General features: G+C 43.5%; 1 protein-coding gene and 1 non-coding gene across 11 annotated transcripts in view; both read right to left on the bottom strand.

The window, feature by feature from the left end:
- The window catches only part of LOC102975368 (uncharacterized), a 29929-nt gene extending 28130 nt beyond the window's left edge, over positions 1-1799 (bottom strand). For all 5 annotated transcript variants that reach the window (XR_008615431.1, XR_008615433.1, XR_008615432.1 and 2 more), the window contains exon 1: positions 17-1799. This is a non-coding gene — a transcript (uncharacterized protein). The remainder of the gene's footprint in view (positions 1-16) is intronic.
- A 138-nt stretch (positions 1800-1937) lies between these two features.
- Positions 1938-24246, bottom strand: part of LOC102994539 (zinc finger protein 606) — a 79457-nt gene continuing 57148 nt past the window's right edge. Inside the window, exons 8-15 of one of the 6 annotated variants that reach the window (XR_008615427.1) lie at positions 19961-21586; positions 12314-12387; positions 11927-12217; positions 6848-6952; positions 5855-5896; positions 4797-4995; positions 2822-2909; positions 1938-2402 (exon numbers count right to left, since the gene is read on the bottom strand). Coding sequence is in view for 1 of the 6 variants with exons in the window: in XM_055078840.1 (XP_054934815.1) it covers positions 10341-10344; positions 21469-21586 (122 nt within the window). In the remaining 5 variants the exon portion in view is untranslated. Of the gene's footprint in view, positions 2403-2821; positions 2910-4796; positions 4996-5854; positions 5897-6847; positions 6953-10171; positions 10345-11926; positions 12388-13469; positions 21587-24246 lie in introns of those variants that run through there. The other 5 variants (XR_008615426.1, XR_008615428.1, XM_055078840.1 and 2 more) reach the window with 5 other exon arrangements.

Below are 24246 nucleotides of genomic sequence, written 5' to 3' on the forward strand. Positions count from 1 at the left end.
ATCTAATTCCACAAACCTGTATTGAGGTTGGTATTTAGACCCACTGAATGTGCTACAAACTTGGATGCTTTTTGTAGGCTCGGGTGTATCACTTCTCCCATTATCTGAAATAAAAATAAATAAACAGAGCTATTATTGGTACAAACTGAACAAAAGAGCAATTGACTAAGTACGTTACTCAACCACTTGTAGGGACTTCCCTGGTGGTCCACCCTGGCAATGCAGGGGGCCTGGGTTCAATCCCTGGTCAGGGAACTAGATCCCAAATGCTGCAGCTAAAGAGTTTGCATGCTGCAACTAAGATCCCACGTGCTGCAACTAAGACACGGCACAGACAAAATAAATAAATAAATATTTTTTAAAAAACAAAAAAAACCCACTTGTAAAAATCTGACAAATCGAAGTGCCTACTCCTTGTCACAAACGTGGCCTTCCCTCACTTTCTGTCCCTTCACTGGTTCAACGACTGAGTTGAGAAATACTTTGAGATTCATACCTCAGTGTGAAGTCAGCCTGACATGACAAAAAGAACCTGGACTGTAAAAATGCTTGCAGATTCAACGCTTAATTGTAGACTTTAGGTGTGGCATACATAGATGTTCATTCTATGATTCTCTCAACTTTTCTGTGTTTTCAGATTTTCTTAATGAAATATTAGGTGGGGGGAGCTATGGGTTACAGTCGGTTTCGATACAATGACTCCTGAAAATTGGTTGCTGGACTTGGCAATGGGAAGGTCATTGGAGACCTAGTCAAAGGAGATGTTATCAATGTGCATGGGTGAAACAGGTTTGAGAGAGAACAGGGGGAAAGGAATTGGAGAGAGCAAGTTTTGGAAGCTTCCTGAAGAGTTTTGCTGTCATGGAGGGAAGAGAAATGGGGGCAGATTCCAGAGGGGGTTGAGGCATCAAGAGACGAGTTTTGTTTTTTAATATGGGAAAACCGACAGCATGTTCATATAAGAACAGGGATGATACTTTTAAATACTGTGATGTTCCTGGAAAGGGAGAGAGAATGCCCGGGGTGTCCCCAGTTGGCCTGAGGGGATGTTAGCTGGTGCACAGGTGAGGGGTCAGCCTTGGACTAGACGGGAGGAAAAATAAGAAGGTACAACTGAGCTACATTCGCTAGATCAGGGGATGCAGACACTCTGTCAAGTGCTTGTATTTTGTCAGTGATGGAGGAAACAAGGTCATCCCCTAAGAGTGAGCCTGGGGTAGATATGTTGGGAGTATTTGTGGGATGAGAAAAATAGACGAGAATGTCACCAAGCAAAAGGGGAGAGTAAGTGAACAAAAGAAATGGAGTAGCTTTCTTTCTTTCTTTTTTTTTTTTACCGTGCCACGTGGCTTGTGGGATCTTAATTCCCTGACCAGGGATTGAACCCGGGCCCTGGCAGTGAAAGTGCTAAGTCCTAACCACTGGACTGCCAGGGAATTCCCTGGAGTAGCATATTTTAAATAAAATTCCCAGAAATGGAATTGCGGGGTATATCAACTCTATTTTCTTATTTTCTATATCATTGATGGTCTGCCATTTGGGGCCTTCATCCTGGGAAGGCTCCACCTCTCAGGGCTGGCTACTTCCCAGAGACAGCAAGCGACTCCCCTGTGGTGTCTTTGATAGTCAAACCAACCATCAAACCCTCACACACCAGGCCAATACTCCCTCTGCCCCGAATCACCCCAGGGCCAGGTACTGGACACCTGAGAACCACTCCTATAGCCCAGAGCCCACCAAAATTATTCAAACTATGCAACACTAAGCTTACTCCATGTACCTACCCCACCTCACCCATTCCTTCCCTCAAAAACCCCAATAGACGCTCTGGGTCATTCTCTCCCCTCTCCTCCTCTCCTGCCTCCTAACCCACTCTGTGGCATGTGGGATCTTCCCGGTTCGGGGCTCGAACCCGTGTCCCCTGCATTGGCAGGCAGACTCTTAACCACTGAGCCACCAGGGAAGCCCAACATTTACTTTAATATTTTCTATTCTACTAAATTGTATTCTGTCCTGTTTCTTTTTTGTTTGTTTGCTTGCTTTTTTAAAAATTAATTTCTATTTTTACTTAAAAAATTCTTTTTATCCAGTTTCTTTTAAATTTTTTCATTTATATCATGACCCAACATGAATATAGCCCATATTCTGAAAAACACTGTCTGAAAATGTATAATGACCATAATAATTTAAGGATTATAAGAATTATCACCATCATCATCATTACTATCCCAAAATAATAACCTAGTTAATTTGTTATGTCTTACTTAAGGATGGTAAAAGTTATTTAGCATAGACTTACTATATCACGTAGGCAATAGTGATCCCACATATCAGGGCAATACTGAAGGCTATACACACAATTGTAATTACCTGAACAAGAGCAGGTCTATGAGGAATCAGTGCTAAAAATGGAAAAAAAAAAGTTCTCATAAAATCTCATTTTAGGTGTGACTATCAGTTAATATATTTGTTAATCATATTGTTTTAGCAGAATGGGTGAGAAAATCAGAAATAACCTTAAAAATAGTATTCTTAACTAAAAAAAAAAACACAGAGGCTAGATTGTACAGACTGTGTGAACAAATATAATTTGAATTCCCACCCAATCTCTGATTCCTTTTTCCATCTGCCTCCTGTCTTTATTCAAAGCCCTCTCTTATGAGACTGGATCCCTGACTCGGTACAGCAGAACCGGCCATCGATGTAGCTGAAAGGAGAGTGACCTTAGTTTTACAACTCAAGTGTTGCCCGGATGGTCTTAGGTTGTGTAGTGCTATTACAAAAGGAATTGTAGGGCAATTCAGAATCTAATTCCACAAACCTGTATTGAGGTTGGTATTTAGACCCACTGAATGTGCTACAAACTTGGATGCTTTTTGTAGGCTCGGGTGTATCACTTCTCCCATTATCTGAAATAAAAATAAATAAACAGAGCTATTATTGGTACAAACTGAACAAAAGAGCAATTGACTAAGTACGTTACTCAACCACTTGTAGGGACTTCCCTGGTGGTCCACCCTGGCAATGCAGGGGGCCTGGGTTCAATCCCTGGTCAGGGAACTAGATCCCAAATGCTGCAGCTAAAGAGTTTGCATGCTGCAACTAAGATCCCACGTGCTGCAACTAAGACACGGCACAGACAAAATAAATAAATAAATATTTTTTAAAAAACAAAAAAAACCCACTTGTAAAAATCTGACAAATCGAAGTGCCTACTCCTTGTCACAAACGTGGCCTTCCCTCACTTTCTGTCCCTTCACTGGTTCAACGACTGAGTTGAGAAATACTTTGAGATTCATACCTCAGTGTGAAGTCAGCCTGACATGACAAAAAGAACCTGGACTGTAAAAATGCTTGCAGATTCAACGCTTAATTGTAGACTTTAGGTGTGGCATACATAGATGTTCATTCTATGATTCTCTCAACTTTTCTGTGTTTTCAGATTTTCTTAATGAAATATTAGGTGGGGGGAGCTATGGGTTACAGTCGGTTTCGATACAATGACTCCTGAAAATTGGTTGCTGGACTTGGCAATGGGAAGGTCATTGGAGACCTAGTCAAAGGAGATGTTATCAATGTGCATGGGTGAAACAGGTTTGAGAGAGAACAGGGGGAAAGGAATTGGAGAGAGCAAGTTTTGGAAGCTTCCTGAAGAGTTTTGCTGTCATGGAGGGAAGAGAAATGGGGGCAGATTCCAGAGGGGGTTGAGGCATCAAGAGACGAGTTTTGTTTTTTAATATGGGAAAACCGACAGCATGTTCATATAAGAACAGGGATGATACTTTTAAATACTGTGATGTTCCTGGAAAGGGAGAGAGAATGCCCGGGGTGTCCCCAGTTGGCCTGAGGGGATGTTAGCTGGTGCACAGGTGAGGGGTCAGCCTTGGACTAGACGGGAGGAAAAATAAGAAGGTACAACTGAGCTACATTCGCTAGATCAGGGGATGCAGACACTCTGTCAAGTGCTTGTATTTTGTCAGTGATGGAGGAAACAAGGTCATCCCCTAAGAGTGAGCCTGGGGTAGATATGTTGGGAGTATTTGTGGGATGAGAAAAATAGACGAGAATGTCACCAAGCAAAAGGGGAGAGTAAGTGAACAAAAGAAATGGAGTAGCTTTCTTTCTTTCTTTTTTTTTTTTACCGTGCCACGTGGCTTGTGGGATCTTAATTCCCTGACCAGGGATTGAACCCGGGCCCTGGCAGTGAAAGTGCTAAGTCCTAACCACTGGACTGCCAGGGAATTCCCTGGAGTAGCATATTTTAAATAAAATTCCCAGAAATGGAATTGCGGGGTATATCAACTCTATTTTCTTATTTTCTATATCATTGATGGTCTGCCATTTGGGGCCTTCATCCTGGGAAGGCTCCACCTCTCAGGGCTGGCTACTTCCCAGAGACAGCAAGCGACTCCCCTGTGGTGTCTTTGATAGTCAAACCAACCATCAAACCCTCACACACCAGGCCAATACTCCCTCTGCCCCGAATCACCCCAGGGCCAGGTACTGGACACCTGAGAACCACTCCTATAGCCCAGAGCCCACCAAAATTATTCAAACTATGCAACACTAAGCTTACTCCATGTACCTACCCCACCTCACCCATTCCTTCCCTCAAAAACCCCAATAGACGCTCTGGGTCATTCTCTCCCCTCTCCTCCTCTCCTGCCTCCTAACCCACTCTGGTCCTTCCCCACATGGCCCGGCATGGTGTGCCATGCCTTCTGGGTCTAGGATTCCGTGTTTATAAACGTCTTCCTTCATGACGATCATTTCCGTGTCTGCGTGTCTTACCATACCTGATTAAAATAAATCCCAGGGATATTTCAACATTCTGGGTCAAAAAGTGAATGCAGGGCTTCCCTGGTGGCGCAGTGGTTGGGAGTCCGCCTGCCGATGCACGGGACACGGGTTCGTGCCCCGGTCCGGGAGGATCCCACATGCCGCGGAACGGCTAGGCCCGTGAGCCATGGCCGCTGAGCCTGCGCGTCCGGAGGCCTGTGCTCCGCAACGGGAGAGGCCACAACAGTGAGAGGCCCACGTACCAAAAAAAAAAAAAAAAAAAGTGAATGCATTCTTTTTATAAGAATTGCCAATTGCCCTCTGTAGAAGTTGTACTCATTCCTAGCCTACAAACAAGATATGAGATTATCTTTCCCTACTCCTTTGCCAGGAGAGTTTGTTGTGAAATATTTTGCCTATTTTCAACATGATAGCTGAAAACTGGAATTCTAGTGTATTTTCAATGTGTATTTTCCTTATTATGAGGTAGGCATCTTTCCATATAACCAAGAGCTGAAGGTTACAGGAGAAAATGGGAGTCTTCCAGTGATCTGACTGGACAAACAATTCTCTGTCTCTGTATCAGAAGTTACACTTGGGACCCAAAGCTCAGGCGTGGCAGAGGTCTCAGTGAACCTCTATTGCCATCTCACAAGACAAGTTAGTGTCAAAGTAAGGACTAGAATGTGGGCCTTCTGACACCCTGGCCCGAACTCCTTTTCTGGTCTTTTGTGCTGGAGGCGGGGGGTGAACTGGGAAGTGAAATATTATAGCTGAGCTTTAGGAAGGGTAATAACGTCTTTGGGATGGATGGAGGGATGGATTAATTGTGGGTTTGGGTTTTTTTTTTTTCCTGTATTTCCTGATGCTTTGATCTCTGTGCTATTTTCTAATCTGCCCCAAGCAACATCATTACTAATCCAACCATGGGGCGGGGGGCGCCTTTTTAAAATTTGCACAAAGGGGCTGTACAGGTTAGTGACAAGCAGCGCAGGGTGCCCTCTGGAGCCACACAGCACAGCAGCTTTGTGAACGTCCATGGATCCCACCCACCCTCCCAGATGCCTTGACTTACCAGTACGCCCTGGGAATGGCGTGGGTGTAGTAGGTGCTGGAGCTACATGGCCGTTGAAGGGGATCAGAAAGAACAGACAGGTTTAAGATACACTTAGGAAAATTAGGATTTAACTTGGTATTAGATGAGGGGGCCTAAAACGTAGTTTCCAAATAGCCAAGATGGTAAATGTTCTCAATAAGTTTATTCCAATGCCTAGTATTAATAGAAATGCACGGCTTAATTTGCAAAAGCATGGTGCTCTGCTTGCATCCAGTGTTTCCTTTGATGAATCTGGACCATTAAGAATACAACGCATTTGGGTCCTGGTCTGCTTTTGCAGTCACGCAAGCTGGGAAACCTCCTCCCAAGCTGGGGACCTGGAGAAACTCAGCACAGAGCTGAAGGGGGCTGTGCTCTCATCAGGTCGGAGAGCCGGGGCCAGGGAGGGCCCAACAGTCACAGCCCTTCTGTCACCCAGCCTACAGAGAGTGAAGAGTATAGGACATAATTTCTAAGCAATGCTTATCTAGTTTTATTATTTTATGGACCATGCTACTAACAAATATACAAGAAGAGACACATTGGGCTTCCCTGGTGGCACAGTGGTTAAGAATCCGCCTGCTAATGCAGGGGACACAGGTTCAAGCCCTGGTCCGGGAAGATCCCACATACCATGGAGCAACTAAGCCCGTGCGCTACAGCTACTGAGCCCGCACTCTAGAGCCCGCAAACCACAACTACTGAGCCCGTGCTCTAGAGCCCATGAGCCACAACTACTGAGCCCACGTGGTGCAACTACTGAAGCCCGCGTGCCTAGAACCCATGCTCCACAGCAAGAGAAGCCACTGCAATGAGAAGCCCGCGCACCGCAACGAAGACCCATGCAGCCAAAAATAAATAAAAATTCTTTTAAATCTTAAAAAAAAAAAGAAGAGACACATTGATATAGCATATAAGAGGACCCCAGAATACAGTTCTTATTTCACTGAACAAGTACTAACAATGACTCACCTCTGTGTTTTGAGAAAGCTCCTTGAACGTGAGATAATTGAAATTCCTTAGCGTACAGTGTGGGCTTTTTGGTGACATTTGTGGGTCTTTGTGACTGTATATAACCTGGAAAAGAAAACTTGTAGCAGTGAAATGTAATTACTCCTTTTTACTTCCTCTAAAACAAGTGAAAACATGCTTGAAGCGACCCATTAAGAGTGTTGTTTGTCCAACAGGTTTGAACTCACCTGCATAAGGCAAGCACGAATGAAGTGGGAATTCCATTAAAAACAAAAATAAAATGGCGAAAGAACTTTGAACCTTGTCCATCGTTCCAAAACCGCTAGTTTGTTATCGTATGGATGAAAGGAAGTATTTAGTTGTAGGCTAGCATCTGTCCTATATTTCTCTGAGGAACTAAGGAGCTCTTCTCGCTACAGAATGTTTGGGTTCTGACTGGGAACCACCAGTGTGAGGTCAGCTCACGTTGCCACATGGAATTCTTTCATGGAACCAAGTCAGCCAGTGGGGAGCCTAACAGAATGAGTAAGCACACTGGGAGGGATGCTAAGCTCTTGGGTACAGATGTGAATAAGACCAGGTCCCTGCCCTCAGAGAGCGTCCAGATTAGTGAGGAGGCAGAAAGAAATCAATTATAATCCCATGTGAGGCCATCCCTGGCAGTCCAGTGGCTAAGACTCCGTGCTTCTAGTGGAGGGGGCCCGGGTTCGATCCCTGGTGGGGGAGCTAGATCCCACATGCACACCACAACTAAGACCCGAGACAGCTAAATAAATAAATAAATATTTTAATAATAATAATAATTCAATGTGACACATCATAAGAAACCAACAGAGAAAACAGCAGGGCTCTGTGTTCAAATGCCTGAATTCTAACCCTCATCTCTGGCTTCCTAGATGTTTGAGCTTGATCAAGTTACTTACCCCTCTGAGCTTCAGTTTCCTCATCAGAAGAATAGCACAGGAACTAATACCTACTTCACAGGGTTACAGCGATGGCTCAATAAGGGAGTCCACGCAAAGCTCAAAAAGAGTGTGGGCACTGAACGTTAGTTCTGGTTGTAAAATGGGAGAGTATAATATTTGCAATAAAGCAATTCTGTACTCCTCCAGCCTCTGGGGGTGCTGTTCAGAAACCGAGACCCAAGTGGCCATCTCCAGAAGTTTCTTTAAAGGAGATTAAATGAATCATCTGAAAATGTGGAAATGGGATAGAAAACTAGGTGGCATGGAAGAAGGTTGTCCCCTGGACGTGCCCTTTGCCCATCTGGTAGTTCCCACAATACAGAAAACAGGTTTTCATTCCTCCTACCAATTATATTAAGTGAAAAGACCAGAGACCTTTCGAGGCTTGTAAAGTCCCCTGGGGTTAGGAGCTGGTTCCTCATGTGCTGTGCCCCAAAGGGCAGCTGTCCTTCCTGAATGTCAGGAGATGGCAAGGCAGACCTCCAGATATACGCCCGCTGTGGGCCATGAAGTTTCTTGCTCTGCTCTTACAACAGCCCAATCTGCCTTCCTCCCATCCTGCCATGCCCGGGGATGAGCCAGGTAAGAACAAGCGCCCCACGCTCTCTCTCTAAATCCCGCAGTCTCAGAGTTGCCCCCAATCAAGCCCGTCTGGATGAGTTCATCTGCTGTGTCTCTTTGAACTTAGTTTGGGGCTCCCTATCGCTACTGTGACCTTTAGACTGGATTTAGGTCTCTCAAGCTCTCCATGGACACCGCTGTCTTTGGGGCTGGTCTGGGATATCAACTTCCCGATGGTCACTACTGCCTTGCCCAATCCTTTCCGATAGGTCTGTGAACACCTGGCTCTTCCTAGACTTGGTTCTTACAGTCTGTGCACCCAGCCCAGGTGGATGAATCCTACAAGCATCAGAATACCACTGTGAGTTAATAATGCTGACAGATGTGTAGAGAATACCAGGTCAAGCTATGAGGATTAGGCCAAGAGATAAGATCTTTCATAATGTCACCAAAACCTTTCAACAGATTCCCTTAAATCCAGAGGTGCCTGACCTGTTCTCTTGGTTTTCTTCCAAAGTAGGGTGTCCGGTTGCAAAACTGTGTTCCCAACCTTTGTCATATGCCTTATAGGACTATTCCTCATTGTCACCTTTACCAAAACTTGCCATCAGTGGCCACTGTCCAGCTGTCCCAGTCACATTAGCATCTCCACAACCCAGGTGGCAAGTGTTATTCACCCCAAATAATATTGTTAATGATGTTGGAGCACTACAGTGTGGATTGTATTGTAGTTTTTTTTAATTGAAGTGTAACTGACATTAACATTATATTAGTTTCAGGTGTGCAACATAATGATTCTATATTTGTATGTATTGTGAAATGATCATAAGTCTAGTTAACATCTGTCACATATACATATTACAACATATATAATTACAAATTTTTTTCTTGTGATTAGGACTTTTAAGACCTACTCTCTTGGGACTTCCCTGGTGGTCCAGTGGTTAAGAATGTCTTGGAATGCATGGGATGCCGGTTCGATCCCTGGTTGGGGAACTAAATCCCACATGCCAAGGGGCAACTAAGCCCTCGCACCACAACTAGAGAGCCCGCATGCCACAATGAAGAGCCCACGCGCTGCAACTAAGACCCGACACAGCCACACATAAATAAATAAATAAATATTAAAAAAGAAAAAAGATCTACTCTTAACAGACTTGTGGTTGCCAAGGGGGAGGGGGTTGGGGGAGGGATGCAATGGGAGGTTGGGGTTAGCAGATGTCAGCTTTTATACAGAGACTGGATAAACAACAAAGTCCTACTGTATAGCACAGGGAACTCTATTCAATATCCTGTGATAAATCATAATGGAAAAGAATATATAAAAAAAGAATGTATATATATGTATAACTGAGTCACCTTGCTGTACAGCAGTAATTAACGCAACATTGTAAATGATCTATATTTCAATAAAAAATAAAAACATTTACTCTCTTAATAACTTTCAGATAATGCAATACAGCATTATTAAATACAGTTGTGACGCTGTACATTACATCCCCATGACTTATTTTATAAATGGATGTTTGTACCTTTTTACCCCTTTCACCTATTTCATTGTATTGTAAAATTTTAAATTTTTTATTTTCCTGCTGCCTCAACATCCCCGCAAACAGGCTGTGAGCACCCCTCCCAGGTGATCAGGCTTATCAAGTGATAAGGCTGGCCCCTGCTACAAGGGGCTTCCTCTTTGCTCTCCCCTGAACATGATCTAGTAACATTCAAAAGCACCAATGACATACCTCATGCCTATTCCTGTGTATTCTACTCCCACCCCTAATAAAAGCACTTGCCTGTGGGCTAATCTTCACTCTCTGCTCCCCACCTGCCCGCTCGCTGGCTTGCAGCATGTGTGGACCTTCGTGGCATGCCGTAACTCCGTCTTTCTAGGACCTGTGAGTATAATAAACTTTGTTTCTTCCTGCCACTCTCCTGTGTCTCCTCTTATGGTTGCACCTGACTGACCATCACCTAAAAGAACATAAAACAATGTTCATAACATTATTTATAATAACCAAAAAGTTATTATAAACCCAAATGTCCATCAACTGACGAATGGATAAACAAAAAGGGTATATCCACATGATGGAATATTATTCATCCAAGAAAAGGGGCAAAGTACTGATTTATGCTACAACACTGATGAACTATGAAAACATTATGCTAAGTGAAAGGATCCAGAAACAAAAGGCCACGTTATATCATTCCATCTATATGAAAGGTCCAAAATAGGAAAATCCATACAGACAGAATGTAGATTACTGGTTGCCAAGGGCTGGGGGGAGGAATGAATAGGGAGTAGAGTAATTGCTAATGGGGTTTCCTTTTGGAGTGATGAAATGTTCGGACTTAGATAATTATGATGAATGAACAATATTGTGAATATACTAAAAACCACTTTAAAAAGGTTAATGTTATGGTACGTGAATACCTCAAGAAAGCTATTGTTTTTTCAAAAGACTTTCTTTTTTAGAGTAGCTTTATGTTCACAACAGAGTTCCCACGTACCCCCTGCCCCCTCACACACACACACACACAGCCTTCTCCATGATTGACATTCCACACCAGAGAGGTAAATTTGTTACAGCTGATGAACCTACATTGACACATCATAATCAAAGTCCCTAGTTTATGTTGAGGTTGACTCCCAGCATTACACATTCTATGGGTTCTGACAAAGGTATCATGACATGTATCCAATCTTATAAAATGTCATACAGCACAGCTGCCCTGCTGTAAAAATCCACTATGTTCCACCTATTCATCCCTCTCTCCTCCCCCAACCCTCTGGCAACCACTGATATTTTCACTATCCCCATAGTTTTCCCTTTTCCAGAACGTCATATGTTGGACTCATACAGTATGTAGCCTTTTCAAATTGGCTCCTTTCACTTATTAATACTTACTTAATATATTCTTTAGTAGTATGTTTCTCCATGTCTTTTCATGGCTTGGCAACTCATTTCTTTCCAAAGCTTCAAAGCTCTTTTTATTTTTATTTTATTTTTTTATTTTTTTGGTATGCAGGCCTCTCCCGTCGCGGAGCACAGGCTCCGGACGCGCAGGCTCAGCGGCCATGGCTCACGGGCCCAGCCGCTCCGCGGCACGTGGGATCCTCCCGGCTCGGGGCACGAACACGTGTCCCCTGCATCGGCAGGCGGACTCTCAACCACTGCGCCACCAGGGAAGCCCCAAAGTTATTATTTTTAAAAAAATGAGAAAAGCCTTTGAGTTTGGGTGATCTTAAGTGCAGCCCATGGACTACAACTCCCAGAAGGCCGCACAGGCCGCTGTCTCCCAGCGGCCTGAGTGCTCCCATTGGTCGGAGGCACGCCACGGTGCCTTCTGGGAGTTGTAGTCTGAACCTCACAAGTGCTCCCCAGTCCGAGGAGGCCAGGGCCCGGCCTATGGACCACAACTCCCAGAAGGCTGTGCAGCCCAGCCGCGTCTCCTAGGTAACTGAGGATGGGCTCCACCATAGTCTCTTCCTGATACGGTTGTTCTCCAGTTGCCTTAAGCTTTTTGCTCAAGGTTAGGAGTTTTTAATTATTACCGGAAAGAAGGTAAATCCGATCCAAGCTTCTCCACCATGACCATGAGCTTTTCTCTTGGGCTTCAGTACTTTTTAATAATGTGGTTTCTTTGTGTTTATCTTGCTCTGAGGTTCACTGAGCAGTTTGAAACTGTACGGTGAAGCGTTTCATCACTTCTCTGCACACTTCTGCATCACGTTGGTCCAAGTTTCCATCTCTTGCCGGAACGACCACAGTAGCCTCCGCGCTTGCCTTCCTTGCTAACGGTTGCCTCCATCAGGTCATTATCCACACAGCAGCCACTAGGACCTCTTTAAAAACAAAAGCATTTTCTGTCCTTCCTGGTTAAAGTTGCTCAGTGGTTCCCATACAGAAACCCAGCCTTCGTGCGTGTCTGGGCAGCTCACCAAGGCCTTGTGGGAGCTCATCCTTCCTGCTGTGGGTTTTGACCAGACCCAGAAGCAGGGCCTGGAGCCAACTTCTGCCAAACAGAAAACAAAATCAAGCTTAGGTAAGGAGAGACTACATTCAGAAAGACGATTCCAGTAAGGAGAGCGGGACTGTTGCAGTAGGGAGAACACTCTTGACAGTAAGATCTGCAAGCATCTCCAAGGTTGCGCAGAAAGGAACTTTCTTTCATAGGGAGGAGTGAACAAGGCTAGAAAGAACCGGGTGTGGGGAGTGGAAGATCGGACTGCAGCAGGAGATGTCTTGCCGTCAGCTGGTTCTAGAGAGGGGCCACTTTCCTGCATTCGAATACTTATTTAACCTTAGGAGTAAGTCAGAGTTCAAGGGTCTTTGGGGAGGGAAGAAGCTGAACTAAAGTTTGGTGAAGTCAAGTCAACAGACTTTTGTTCTGATTGATCAGCGCGGACAGTCTAGCTAATCATTTATGAGAGTGAATGGAAATTTGGAGAGTCTGGCTCTGGCCTTGTCCTATGTGAAAGAGGGGTCAAGAGTCCTATCTGTCCTTCGCAGTAAGCCGTTTCCTGGAACACAAAAGGTTGGAGGGATTCAACTGTCTCTGTTTTCCAGGAGCCTGGAGGTTAAGGTTCAACATTGTCACCCCTCACCTCCAGGTTTCACCCCTCCTTTATCCCAGAACCCTTTGAAGAGGATCTTGGGGTTGCCCCTCTAGGCCACATGAAGCCTGGGCTACCATCTTTTCCTATGGTGTCATCATTGTATGGGGCCGGGTTAGAGTCCCTCACACCTTGCTTGGGTCCTGCCCAAGGTGGACCCATAATGACCCCAATCCAAGCTGGCTTCCTTCCATGTCAGGTCCCACTGGATGTCTGCTCCCAGCATGACAAGAATCTCCAGAGCACTGGGTCTAGCAGATCCGAGTTGGGGCCAGGAGGTCTATATTTTTAATAAGCGCCCAAGTGACTTTTAGGATCAGGAGTTTGGGGAGCAAGGCCAAACTTAGTGACTTCCTGCTGGAAAATCTGATTGGGTTCCCTGTGATTCGGGCCCCCAGTTCTCCACCTGGGGACCCTCCGTCCTCAGGGCATAAATACTTGTCTAGACTCTTCAGCAGTTCCTCCCACCACGAGGACCCACCTTGAGCACAGTGCTGCTCACTCCATCTGCAGAGGGATTTTGTCTCTGTGACGACACAAGGGAGGGTGTTGCCTGTGCAGACATAACAGCATCTGCAGGGAAGGCTGGGATGAGCCCTGACCCTCGTGACTCGAAGACTCTGTGTTGCTGGGGAGCTCCCAGCACCGCCCACATTCCTGGCCACTTCTCTCCTCTGCCCACAAGGTGAGTCTGATTTGTGGCGTCTCTGATATCCACCCCCACCCCCCATTTTATGGTCAAGCCTTCTGACTAGTCCTTCTCCCACATACAGGGGTTCTTGACCATTTGTCTATGATTGCAAAGCCCTTCTCCCTGTGGGCACCACCCCACAGTCACCCCCAGTCTCCTCTCCATGGTCAGGAGACCCAGGATGATGAGAACTCATGGCGACCCCACCTGATGAGGTCGGGCTGCTGGGAAGCACAAGCAACAACCTGCTGGTGTGTTCCAAGCACTCACAGAACCACAGGTGCTGTGCTGGACACTAGGGACACAGCACGACCAGGACCAACGAGGTGCCCTGCCCCATGGAGATCACAGCCTAGTGTGTGGTTTCGGGAGATGGTGTGGACAATAAGGAAGGAAAACTATAGACCAGGTGATGTTCCGTAGTGACGTGTGCGATGAAGCAAGTAAAGACAGGGCAGTGAGGTGGAAAGTGAGGAGAATTTGTTGACTGGACGGTCAGGCATCACCCACAGCTGCAGTGACACAGCCTCTGCTTCAGGCTTCCTGAGGAGTGGAATCAAGACAGGGCTTCGGAGTGGCTGAGAGACAGGCAGAGACTACATCACATCAGGCACATGTTTCTCCACCCTGCGTCCACAGAGCCCTGGGCTAGTGAATCACATTTCAGTTATCTTGTGAGGTAAGAAGTCAGTGATTGGCTTTCGGATGCCTTCACCTCTCCATCCTAGGATCCATCCTCCCACCCCTGAATTCAGTGGGGTTTACAGGGACCAAGATCTGATCCTGTCTCATGTATGCATAAAAACTGATGGGAGTAGCTGCTTCCCTAAGAGAAATAAATGTGCTCACTGGCCAGGCAGTAAGCAATTTTCTGAGCATAACTATTTCAGAAAGAAAAACACCACACTGGATTACAGATTCCACCAGAAGCACATATATTAGAACAGATGGACCAAAATTTTAACTTAGTCAATTAAGTACGTTTAAAGAGATATGGCATGATACTAACAATAGGAAATGAAGAGTAAGAACACATAAAAGGGAACCAAGTAGAAATATTAGAAATGTAAAATAGTGGTTGAAATGAAGACACAATAGAGGAAATAAGCAGCAAAATGGACAGCTGAGAAACAAATTAGCAAGCTGAGGAAATGTCCAGACAAAAGGAAGAAGGGAGAAGGAACTAGAGAACATAAAAGAGCAGGTAACAGATATGAACAACAGACACAGACATGCTGACATCTAAATAATAGGAGTCCTAAAAAGAGAAACTTTTTAAATGGCAAAAATGAAATATTAAAAAATAAGAGATAAATTTCCCAGAATGTAAAACAGAATAAAGACATCAGATTAAAAGGCCAATAGAAGTGTCTTATGAAGTTAAACATTTACTTACCATACAACTCAGCTACTCCACTCCTAGGTTTTTAGCCAAGGTAAATGGAAACCTGCATACACAAAAAAGCCCTGAAGAAGAATGTCCATAGCAGCTGTATTTACACTAGCCCAGAACTGGAAACAAGTCAATGTCCATCTACAGGTGAACAGGATGACTACTACCTGTGGCACATCCGCATAATGGAAAGCTACTCAGCAAAGAAAGTAGACTACTGATAAATGCTACAACGTGGATGAGCCTCCAAAACATGCTGAGCAAAAGAATCTGGATACAAACGTAGCATATGAATAGAATACTGTATGATTCTATCTTTATACAACTCTAAAAGACAATCCTAATATGTACTGACAAAGCAGACATGTGGTTGCCCGGGTCTTGGGGTAGGGTGGAGATTAACTGTGAAAAGACATGAGGGAACTTTTTGGAGAAGGGCAAATATTCTCTATTTTTATTGTAGTGGTGGTTGCAAGGGTGTTGACATTTTTCAAAACTCATCAAACTGTGGCCTTAAAGGGAGAGTCATCAGCATACCAGTGGTGTTTACAGGGCTTCAAGACTGCATGAGATCAAGGCACTGTGAGCAGATGGGAAGTGGGCAGTCTGACAGTAAGAGGTAAAGGAAGTGGGGAAGGAACAGCAAAGGGGTCCTGAAATGAAGGCCAGAGAGGCAGGAGGCAAGTCCCAAAAGCCACGTGAAGGTGTTTCAAGAAGGAAATGATCTATTACCTAAGAATCTAAGATGCTGCTGATAACGTCAAGGAAGAAAACAGAACTGACCACTGGATTTAGCAATGTGGAGGTCATCTGGCAGCAAGGTAGGTTTTGGAGTGGGTTCAAGAAAGAATAGAAAGGGGTCTTCCCTGGTGGTCCAGTGGTTAAGAATCCGCCTTCCGATGCAGGGGACGCGGGTTCGATCCCTGGTCGGGGAACTAAGATTCCACATGTTGCCAGGCAACTAAGCCTGCGTGCCACAACTAGAGAGAAGCCCATGCGCTGCAACGAAAGATCCCGTGTGCCCCAACTAAGACCCGATGCAACCAAAAATAATATTTTTTTTAAAAAAAGAAAGAAAGAATGAAAGGGAAGTGAAGACAGCAAGAACAGACAACTTTTGAGATATTTTGCTTTCTGAAACAAAGCAGAGAATGATTCAGGAGCCAGAGGCGTTTTTTGTTTTGTTTTTTTGAAGTATGTTTACATGCCCATGGGGATAATCCAGTATATATAGAAAACCTGAGGATACAAGAGATTAAGGGAAACTTGCTGAAGCAATGTCTTGGAGTAGTGGACATGGGACAGGCTCTGGTGCCAACCTAGTCAGTTCATATACAGGCACCAGTGGGAAGGCACGGAAATTATGGAAAGTGGGTAGAGAAGGTGGACAGATGTCATGCAAGGCCTCTGCTGGCTTCTATTCACTCAGGGAAACAGGAAGCAAAGTCGTCTGCTGGGAGCAAGCGTAAGGGAAGATTCAGTGAAGGGACTGTTGGAATCTTGGTACTAAACAGCCAACTAGCTTAGGAAAAGACACTTGAAATCGATGGTGGGAGGTTCCAGTCACCGGTAATGGAATGGTCCTAGGGATGACAATGGGAGTGACTGTCTGTTGCAGGGTGGGTGACAAAACCGTGAGCAGACAGGTCAAAGAACTGTGAGGTCAGGACACAGGAAGATCATCTACCTGGACAATAAAATCAGGAAGTATTATGATGGGGGTGGTTTTAGATGCAATACAGCAAGAGCTGAAATCTTTACGGATGGGAAGAGTGAACCATTCATAAGGTGATTGCAACAGAGGGGAAGCAAGAGTGATATGACAGTTTGGTGTCCCAAGAGTCAGAACTCAGTTTTAGAGAGAAGGGAGGGAAAACAATCTAGAAGCAACAAATGAAGAAGAGTGAGAGAGAAAGCAGCCACTCCCTGCAAGGATCATAAGAAAAGGTACTGTGCAGAGGGGAGACCCAAGTTTCAGTCACAGCAAAAGATGGCTGAATGGAGAGTTCCAACTGGGCCCAGCAGGTTTCAGAGTTGGGGAAGAGTGGAGCGTGGGGATCAAAAGGGCAATGAACTGAGCTACATGTGGGTGAGAATAAGGGAGGTAAGAGGGGACCTGGGAGCCCTGGGCATACATAAGGTTGTGTAATAGGTGGTAGGGAGGTAGGGAATCCTCCTAGGAGGAAGCAGAAGTCTGGGACCCTATTAGAAGGACACTTCAGAAGTCCAGGAGGCCCTTTTAGAAATATTTTTTTAAAGATACTAAGCTTGGTGGTACAGTTACAGAACTTGCCAGGATGCCTGTGGAATATTTATGTATGACTTACAAAATCCTTTGTAGTCCCTAAATCAGAGAATCTGGGTTCAAAGTATATTACTTTGGGTGTTAGAATACAATACCCATATATTGGCAGTACACCTCTTGATGCATTAGGCTGCTGTCTCTTACAGAGGTTAATAGTGCTGCCTCTATTCTCTCCAAGGATCTCTGCACAAATCACACAAGAAATCCAATTAATTTACCCCTGCAACCTTTACTGGGCAACCCCTATACATTAAGGTAGGGTCAGTGTTACATACCTATGGAAGTGCCAGCTACGGGAGTCTGACAGTGAGCACAGAGTTCCACCATACCAGCAGGCCACTTTTTCTCAACCACTGGAGAGTCATGGACCCCTCGAGAACGAGATGAACCTTCTGTACCCTGGATTTCTAACCAATGCCCTTGAAACCCATCCAGGAAGGACTGCTGGCCCTTAATTATAGCCCTACCTTAGGGATTTAAATACAGGAAATATTTGTGAACCGAAGAAACGCCACCCAAGTCCTCCTATTCATCTTGCCCCCTTTCCACTCTGAGCACTCAGAGAAACTTCCTCATTTTATGACTGATTAGCTCCCTTCCCTTCTGAATCCTCCCCACTATCAAGTAATCTCTTCATCTGGAGAAGATACAGAAAATATAAACATTGAATTCTAGGGAGACCTTGAGAAATGGTGCTCTCATGTGCAGATGTGTCTCTTGCCCTCTGCCTCATGAAGGGCATTCTAAACCCATCAAGGGGCATTTCCTCAGACTTGCCCAAACCTCCAGTGAGTCCTCCAGCCCCTGCTCTGCTGTAATCCTCAGGGTCATAGGTGGTGAAATTCTAGGGAACCCAGGGCCCAGAAAATGCACTGATTCTGAATGTCCAATCCAGACTTCATATTCCAAAGGGAGCTTTGCTCTCGTGGTACCCGAAATCCCACAGGGCAGAAATCCAGGTAACTTTACTTCTCATTGTTTAGGAATTTGATTTTTATTATCAAATATCTACTATAAGAATACTCGACAAAATTAAAAAAAAAAAACATTAGGGGAAAAAAATCACTGCAGAGGCAGTGCAACACAGTGGTTAAAACAATCTCTGGAGCCAAACAATCTTTCTACTCCTAACTAGCTGTGTGTCCTTAGGTAGGTTTCTCATGATTTCTGCCTCAGTTTCTCCCTCTGTAAAACTGGGATAATAATAGTACCTATCTCATAGAATTAAGGGGACTGAACAAGTTAATATTTGAAAAGTATTTAAAACAAAGTCTAGCACATGATAAGTGCTGTATGTGTTTGTAAAACTTAAAAAAAAAACCTTAACTGGGTTAATTTATCCATGGGTCTTTCCAGTTGTTATGCATATACACTTTTTAGATGTTATAGTAGATATGTATATACAATTTTGTGTCTTTTTTATTCCTTTTTTGTTATGTATATTGACTCAGTATCCATAATTATAACTTACAGTGACTGCCTAAAACAGATTACAAACTAATTGTCCAACAATGCAGTAATGAGTAAACCATGGTCACTGACACACTGGGTTATTAAGTATCACCTTTTGTTCCAACAACATCAGTCTCATACTTATGGGCAATACCTTTCCATCATTAGTAATCTCATTTACTAATCTTTTCTAAGGTTAATCTCGATCAACAGTAAATATCCCATTCAACTCTTTTTTTTCCTTAAATTCAGGTTTAGTATTCCATATTCTATTCCTTAAAGGGCGCCCAGACCCTCCCCTTATAATAGCACAATCTGTGTTTCCGTAATGATGCACAAAATGTTATTGTAAAACTTCCATCCAATATTCCAGCTTGATGCAAAACAGCGTATATCTAGTTGAAACACTTTTCCTAGGATAAAGTTTTTCCCTTAACAATGCACTCTGATCCACAAATAGTTGAGATCTCTTACTAAAAGATGTCTCATCCCCTACGTTCATGTTGCTCAAGTAGGATTCCTGGTGGACCATGAGGGGAGTCTGGTGTCCTCTTCACTGTAATTATTTGATGTTAAATAAAGGCTACACAACTGTGGAAGGCTTTTGCCTATTCTTTTCATTCACAGGTTTCTTCTACGAAGATAATTTCTACTGATTAATAAGGGGAGAAGTCTTACTGAACTCGTATTAAAAATTTCCCCTCTTGATTATACTTATAGGGTTTTTTTCAATGTGTTATCAAATGTACAATAAAAGAAAAATCTCTCATCAATTCAATTCACAGAGTTTCTCTTCACTATGATTTCTCTGGTGTTGAAGTAGGGCTGAGTGACCACTAAAGGCTTTTCCACAGTCAGTGCATATAAAGCGTTTCTCTCCACTATGCATTCTCTGATGAATAATAAGAGAAGAATTCTTACAGAAAGCTTTTTCACAATGATTACATTTGTAGGGTTTTTCTCCAGTATGGTTTCTCAGATGTACAATAAGGGAAGAACTCTCATTAAATGCTTTCCCACATTCATTACATCTATATGGTTTCTCTCCAGTATGAGTTCTCCTGTGTGCAATAAGATGAGAGCTACAGTTAAAGGATCTTTCACATTGATTACATTTGTAGGGTTTCTCACCAGTGTGGATTCTCCGATGGGCAACAAGGTGGCAACTCTGGCTGAAGGATTTTCCACATTTATTGCACTCATAGGGCTTCTCTCCAGTATGAGTCCTTTGATGTCTAACAAGGTGAGCCATCTGGCTGCAGGATTTTCCACATTTATTACATTCATAGGGCTTAATTCCAGAATGAATTATTTCATGTTTAGTAAGGGCTGAACGTTCTCTGAATGCTTTGCCACATTCCTGACAGTTATAGGGTTTCTCTCCTGTGTGAGTTCTCTGATGGGCAATAAGGTGGGAGCTCCAGCTGAAGGATTTTCCACATTCAGTACATTTATATGGTTTTGCTCCAGAGTGAGTTCTTTCATGTTTACTAAGGGCTGAGTAATCCCTAAAAGCTTTTTCACATTCATCACATTTAAAGGGCTTCTCTCCAGTATGCATTCTCATGTGGGCAATAAGATGGGAGCTCCAGCTGAAAGATTTCCCACATTCAGTACATTCAAAAGGTTTCTCTCCAGTATGAGTTCTCTGATGTCCAATAAGATGGGAGTTCCAGTTGAAAGACTTCCCACATTCATTACATACATAAGGTTTCTCTCCCGTATGAATTCTCTTGTGTACAATAAGATGAGAATTCCAGCTGAAGGCTTTTCCACATTTATTACATTCATAGGGTTTGATTCCAGTGTGAGTCCGTTCATGTTTAGTAAGGGCTGAACGATTCCTAAAAACTTTTCCACATTTATCACATTCATAGGGTTTCTCTCCAGTATGAGTTTTCTTATGTTGGATAAGGTAAGAGCTCCAGATGAAAGACGTCCCACATTCATTATATTCGTAGGGTTTTTCTGCAGTGTAAGTGCTTGTATGCTGTGTAAGGAATGAGTCATACCCAAAGACTTTCTCCCATTCATTGTATTTATATGCTTTCTCTACAGTACCAATTTTTTGATGTTCCATAAAGGATGAAAAGTAAAAGATATTCTCATATTCTTTGTAATCATACTGGTTTCCTCCAATATGAAGTCCTGGATGTTCACTAAATGATGGGCTCTGGTTAAAGATTTGATGGCATTCCTTATATTCATATAGTTTTTCTCCTGTATGCATTCCCATATGATCACCGAAATGCAGTATATGATTGAAAGATTTAACAGCATCAGTACATTTGAAAAGATTATCTCCAGTTTGCACCCTTGCAGGGTGAACAGGTTGCATGGAGTGGTAGAAGGCTTTGTCATACTCATTATTTTCACAGGTAATCTTATCTGCATACATTATGGCTGAGTTACATCTCCAACTTTCAGCATTTGTATCAGGCTTATAGAAATGTTCTATTTGAGAAACTTTCTGAGATGGAACAATGCTTAGGCTCTGGCTACACCCTGCCCCAAGTTCACAGAACTCAGAGCCTCTTTGAGACAGTACTTGCTTTTGCATGAAGACCATTTGCCTCATAGCTGTACTCTGGTTCATGTGATACATTTCTAATTGGTCTTTACATCCCAAAACTTCTAACCTGGAGAACCAAGGATCATCCCATATGTATCTCTCCAACTTCATGCTATGGGACTGTTCCTCCTCAAGAATGCTCTGTGTTGGGATCAACGCTTTGCTTTCAAGACTTCTCATCCATTCTGAAATAAACAGAAAATATCCATGAGAGCATAGGGAAAGAACTTCTAAGAGTAGACTGGAAAAGGTAAGATTTACTGTCCATATTATTGAAAAGGTAAGCATAAACTTGTTTCTAAATAGACCTGTAACCCAGAGGAAGATCGTAATAGGAAGGAGAAGAATAGTAAAAAGTGAACAAAAGTAGTTAACCAGAATACAAAGTGTGCACTGAATATGAATAAAACCCATTTAGGAGTATCTTCCCATGAAAAGGAGGACCAGTTATTACATGTGTGCAGGAAAGAGTTAACTCTACACACTTGAGTTGGTCACACTTTGCACATTCCCAAGAAGGCCTGTTTCATGACTGGCCCTCGGCCAACTCCTAAGGACTGAGATCCTGGAATGTTCTAACTCATAAGACTGTTCTGCATGCTTGAACCCTTGAAGTATACTGTACCTACTTCTCTAGATAGTTTGTACAAACAATGTCATTTATGGTGAACACCTGCTTTCCTACTGGGGTTCTGGAGCTTCCATGATTAGTCAGTCAGTCATGTGTGTCTAAATGACCAACCCCCCAATAAACACCCTGGACTCGCAGGCTTGGGCAAGCTTCCCTAGTAGGTGACACTTCACACAACTCATTGCTGAAGGAATTAAGTGTGTTCTTTGTAACTCCACTGGGAAAGAACTACTGAAAGCTTGCATTTGGTTTCCTCCAGACCTAGCTCCATACACCTTTACCCTCTGCTGATGTTGCTTTGTGTCCTTGCACTGTAATAAACCATTACCCTGAATACAATGCCTTTTGAGTCCAGGGCGTCCTTCTAGTGAATCACTGAACCTGGGGGTTGTCTGGAGGATCCAGATGCATTTACTACTATTAAGGTGAAAAAATAATAACTGGCTTAACAAAAGACAGATGAACAACCAGCCCCTCAGCAACTAATGTTTAAATTATTAAAGTGTACTAATTCATTTCTATGTTATAATGTCCTTACTGTTCCCCTACTTTGACACCTGCCAAAAAAAGAAGGGGACGGGGTTAAGAGAAAGCATCACCAACAAAGGCTTCAAGCTATCACATTATTTCCTATCTCACAAAGTTCAATCAATAACACAAAATCATCCACCCGAATGGCAAAAATCACGTGGTTTCAGGATACTCCTAAAGTTCTTCTAACATGTGTAGAATAATGACAAAAGAGATAGAGTTGAAAGACAGCACACTGCAATGAAGCAGATACAGGAGTTATAGTCTGATAATCTGTATTTAAGTACTGGCTCTGCCACTATCCTTACGTGACTCTTCTGAAGATTAAATGAGATTGTGAATCCAGCAAAATGTCTGGCAAATTCAATATGTGGAAGCTACCTATCATCACTGCTGAGGTATCAGTCCTCCAACAACAGGGGTCTGTATTAGTTTCCTATTGCTGCTCTAACAAATTACCACACATGTAGTGGCTTAAAATAACAAACTTACTGTCTCACAGTCTGAAAGTCAGAAGTTCTAAATGGTTTTCACTAGGCTAAAATCAAGATAGCTTTCCTTCAGAAGCTCTAGGGGAAAATCCACATCCTTGCCTTTTCCAGCTTTAAAAGCTGCCTGCATTCTTTGGCTTGTAGCTCCCCCCTCCATCTTCAAAGTATATCATTCCAACCTTTGCTTCTGTCAGTCACATCTCTGTGTCTCTGACACTCCTGCCTCACTCTTAGAACCACCTCACGATAACATGGGCCAATCCAGACAATCCAAGATATCTATCTCAAGATCCCTAGTTTAATTCACATCTGAAAAAGTCTCTTTTGCCATATAAGGGACCATATTCACAAGTTTCAGATGCGGACATTTTGTGGGGTCAGGTATCATTATTCAGCATACCACAGGGTCTAATGTTGCAGGTACCCAACAGGGCCTAGACCCTTGTCCTCTTTCTCCAGGTTTTTCTTCTTTCTTCACTATACACCATTTTCCCCCTTTTACTACCCAAGTCCATTACAACAGAGAGAGATCCTACTCTGCTCAAGAAATGGCACTTACTATCAATTTTAAGCTTAGCTCCTAGTAATTAGGGAATGATCTTCAAACAACTTTTGAATTTTTCCAGTAGAAACTTTAAAAAATGGTAGCTGACCAAGTCACTGATTAGATAAACAATGTCTGTCCAGCTTCATACTCAGTACTTATGGCCTGAGTGTCTCTTCCACCTGTAAATTATAATCTATGTGATGAGGTGATGATCTAAACAGTTATGAATACACCCATTACATCACTGAGAGTTTGTGGGGTTGTAGATGCTAAGCGGATGGGAGGTCAGAAAAGGAGACCACGACAGAAGCAATCAAGGAAGGTTTCACACAAGAGAAATGACATGAGCTCAGTCTTCGGGCATGGCTCAAATTCAGACAGACTGCTGGTATGGCATGAGCAAAGGCATGCATGATGTGACTGAAATGTAAGGAGGGCCTTAAGGATGCCAGCTGAGTAAACTGCAGGAACTAGTCAGGAAATGAGCAAAATAATAGACAAAATTGGAAGGTCTTGAAATCCGGTCAGAGTTATTTAAAAGGCAACTCAAGTCACTGTAGGTTTACTGGCAGAGACCTCATAATGGAAGATTTCAGGGATATAAATCTAGAAACAACATCTGAGGGGGCTAATAACAAATAATAA

The sequence above is a fragment of the Physeter macrocephalus genome, chromosome 17, assembly GCF_002837175.3.
Source record: "Physeter macrocephalus isolate SW-GA chromosome 17, ASM283717v5, whole genome shotgun sequence".
NCBI classification, from domain to species: domain Eukaryota; kingdom Metazoa; phylum Chordata; class Mammalia; order Artiodactyla; family Physeteridae; genus Physeter; species Physeter macrocephalus.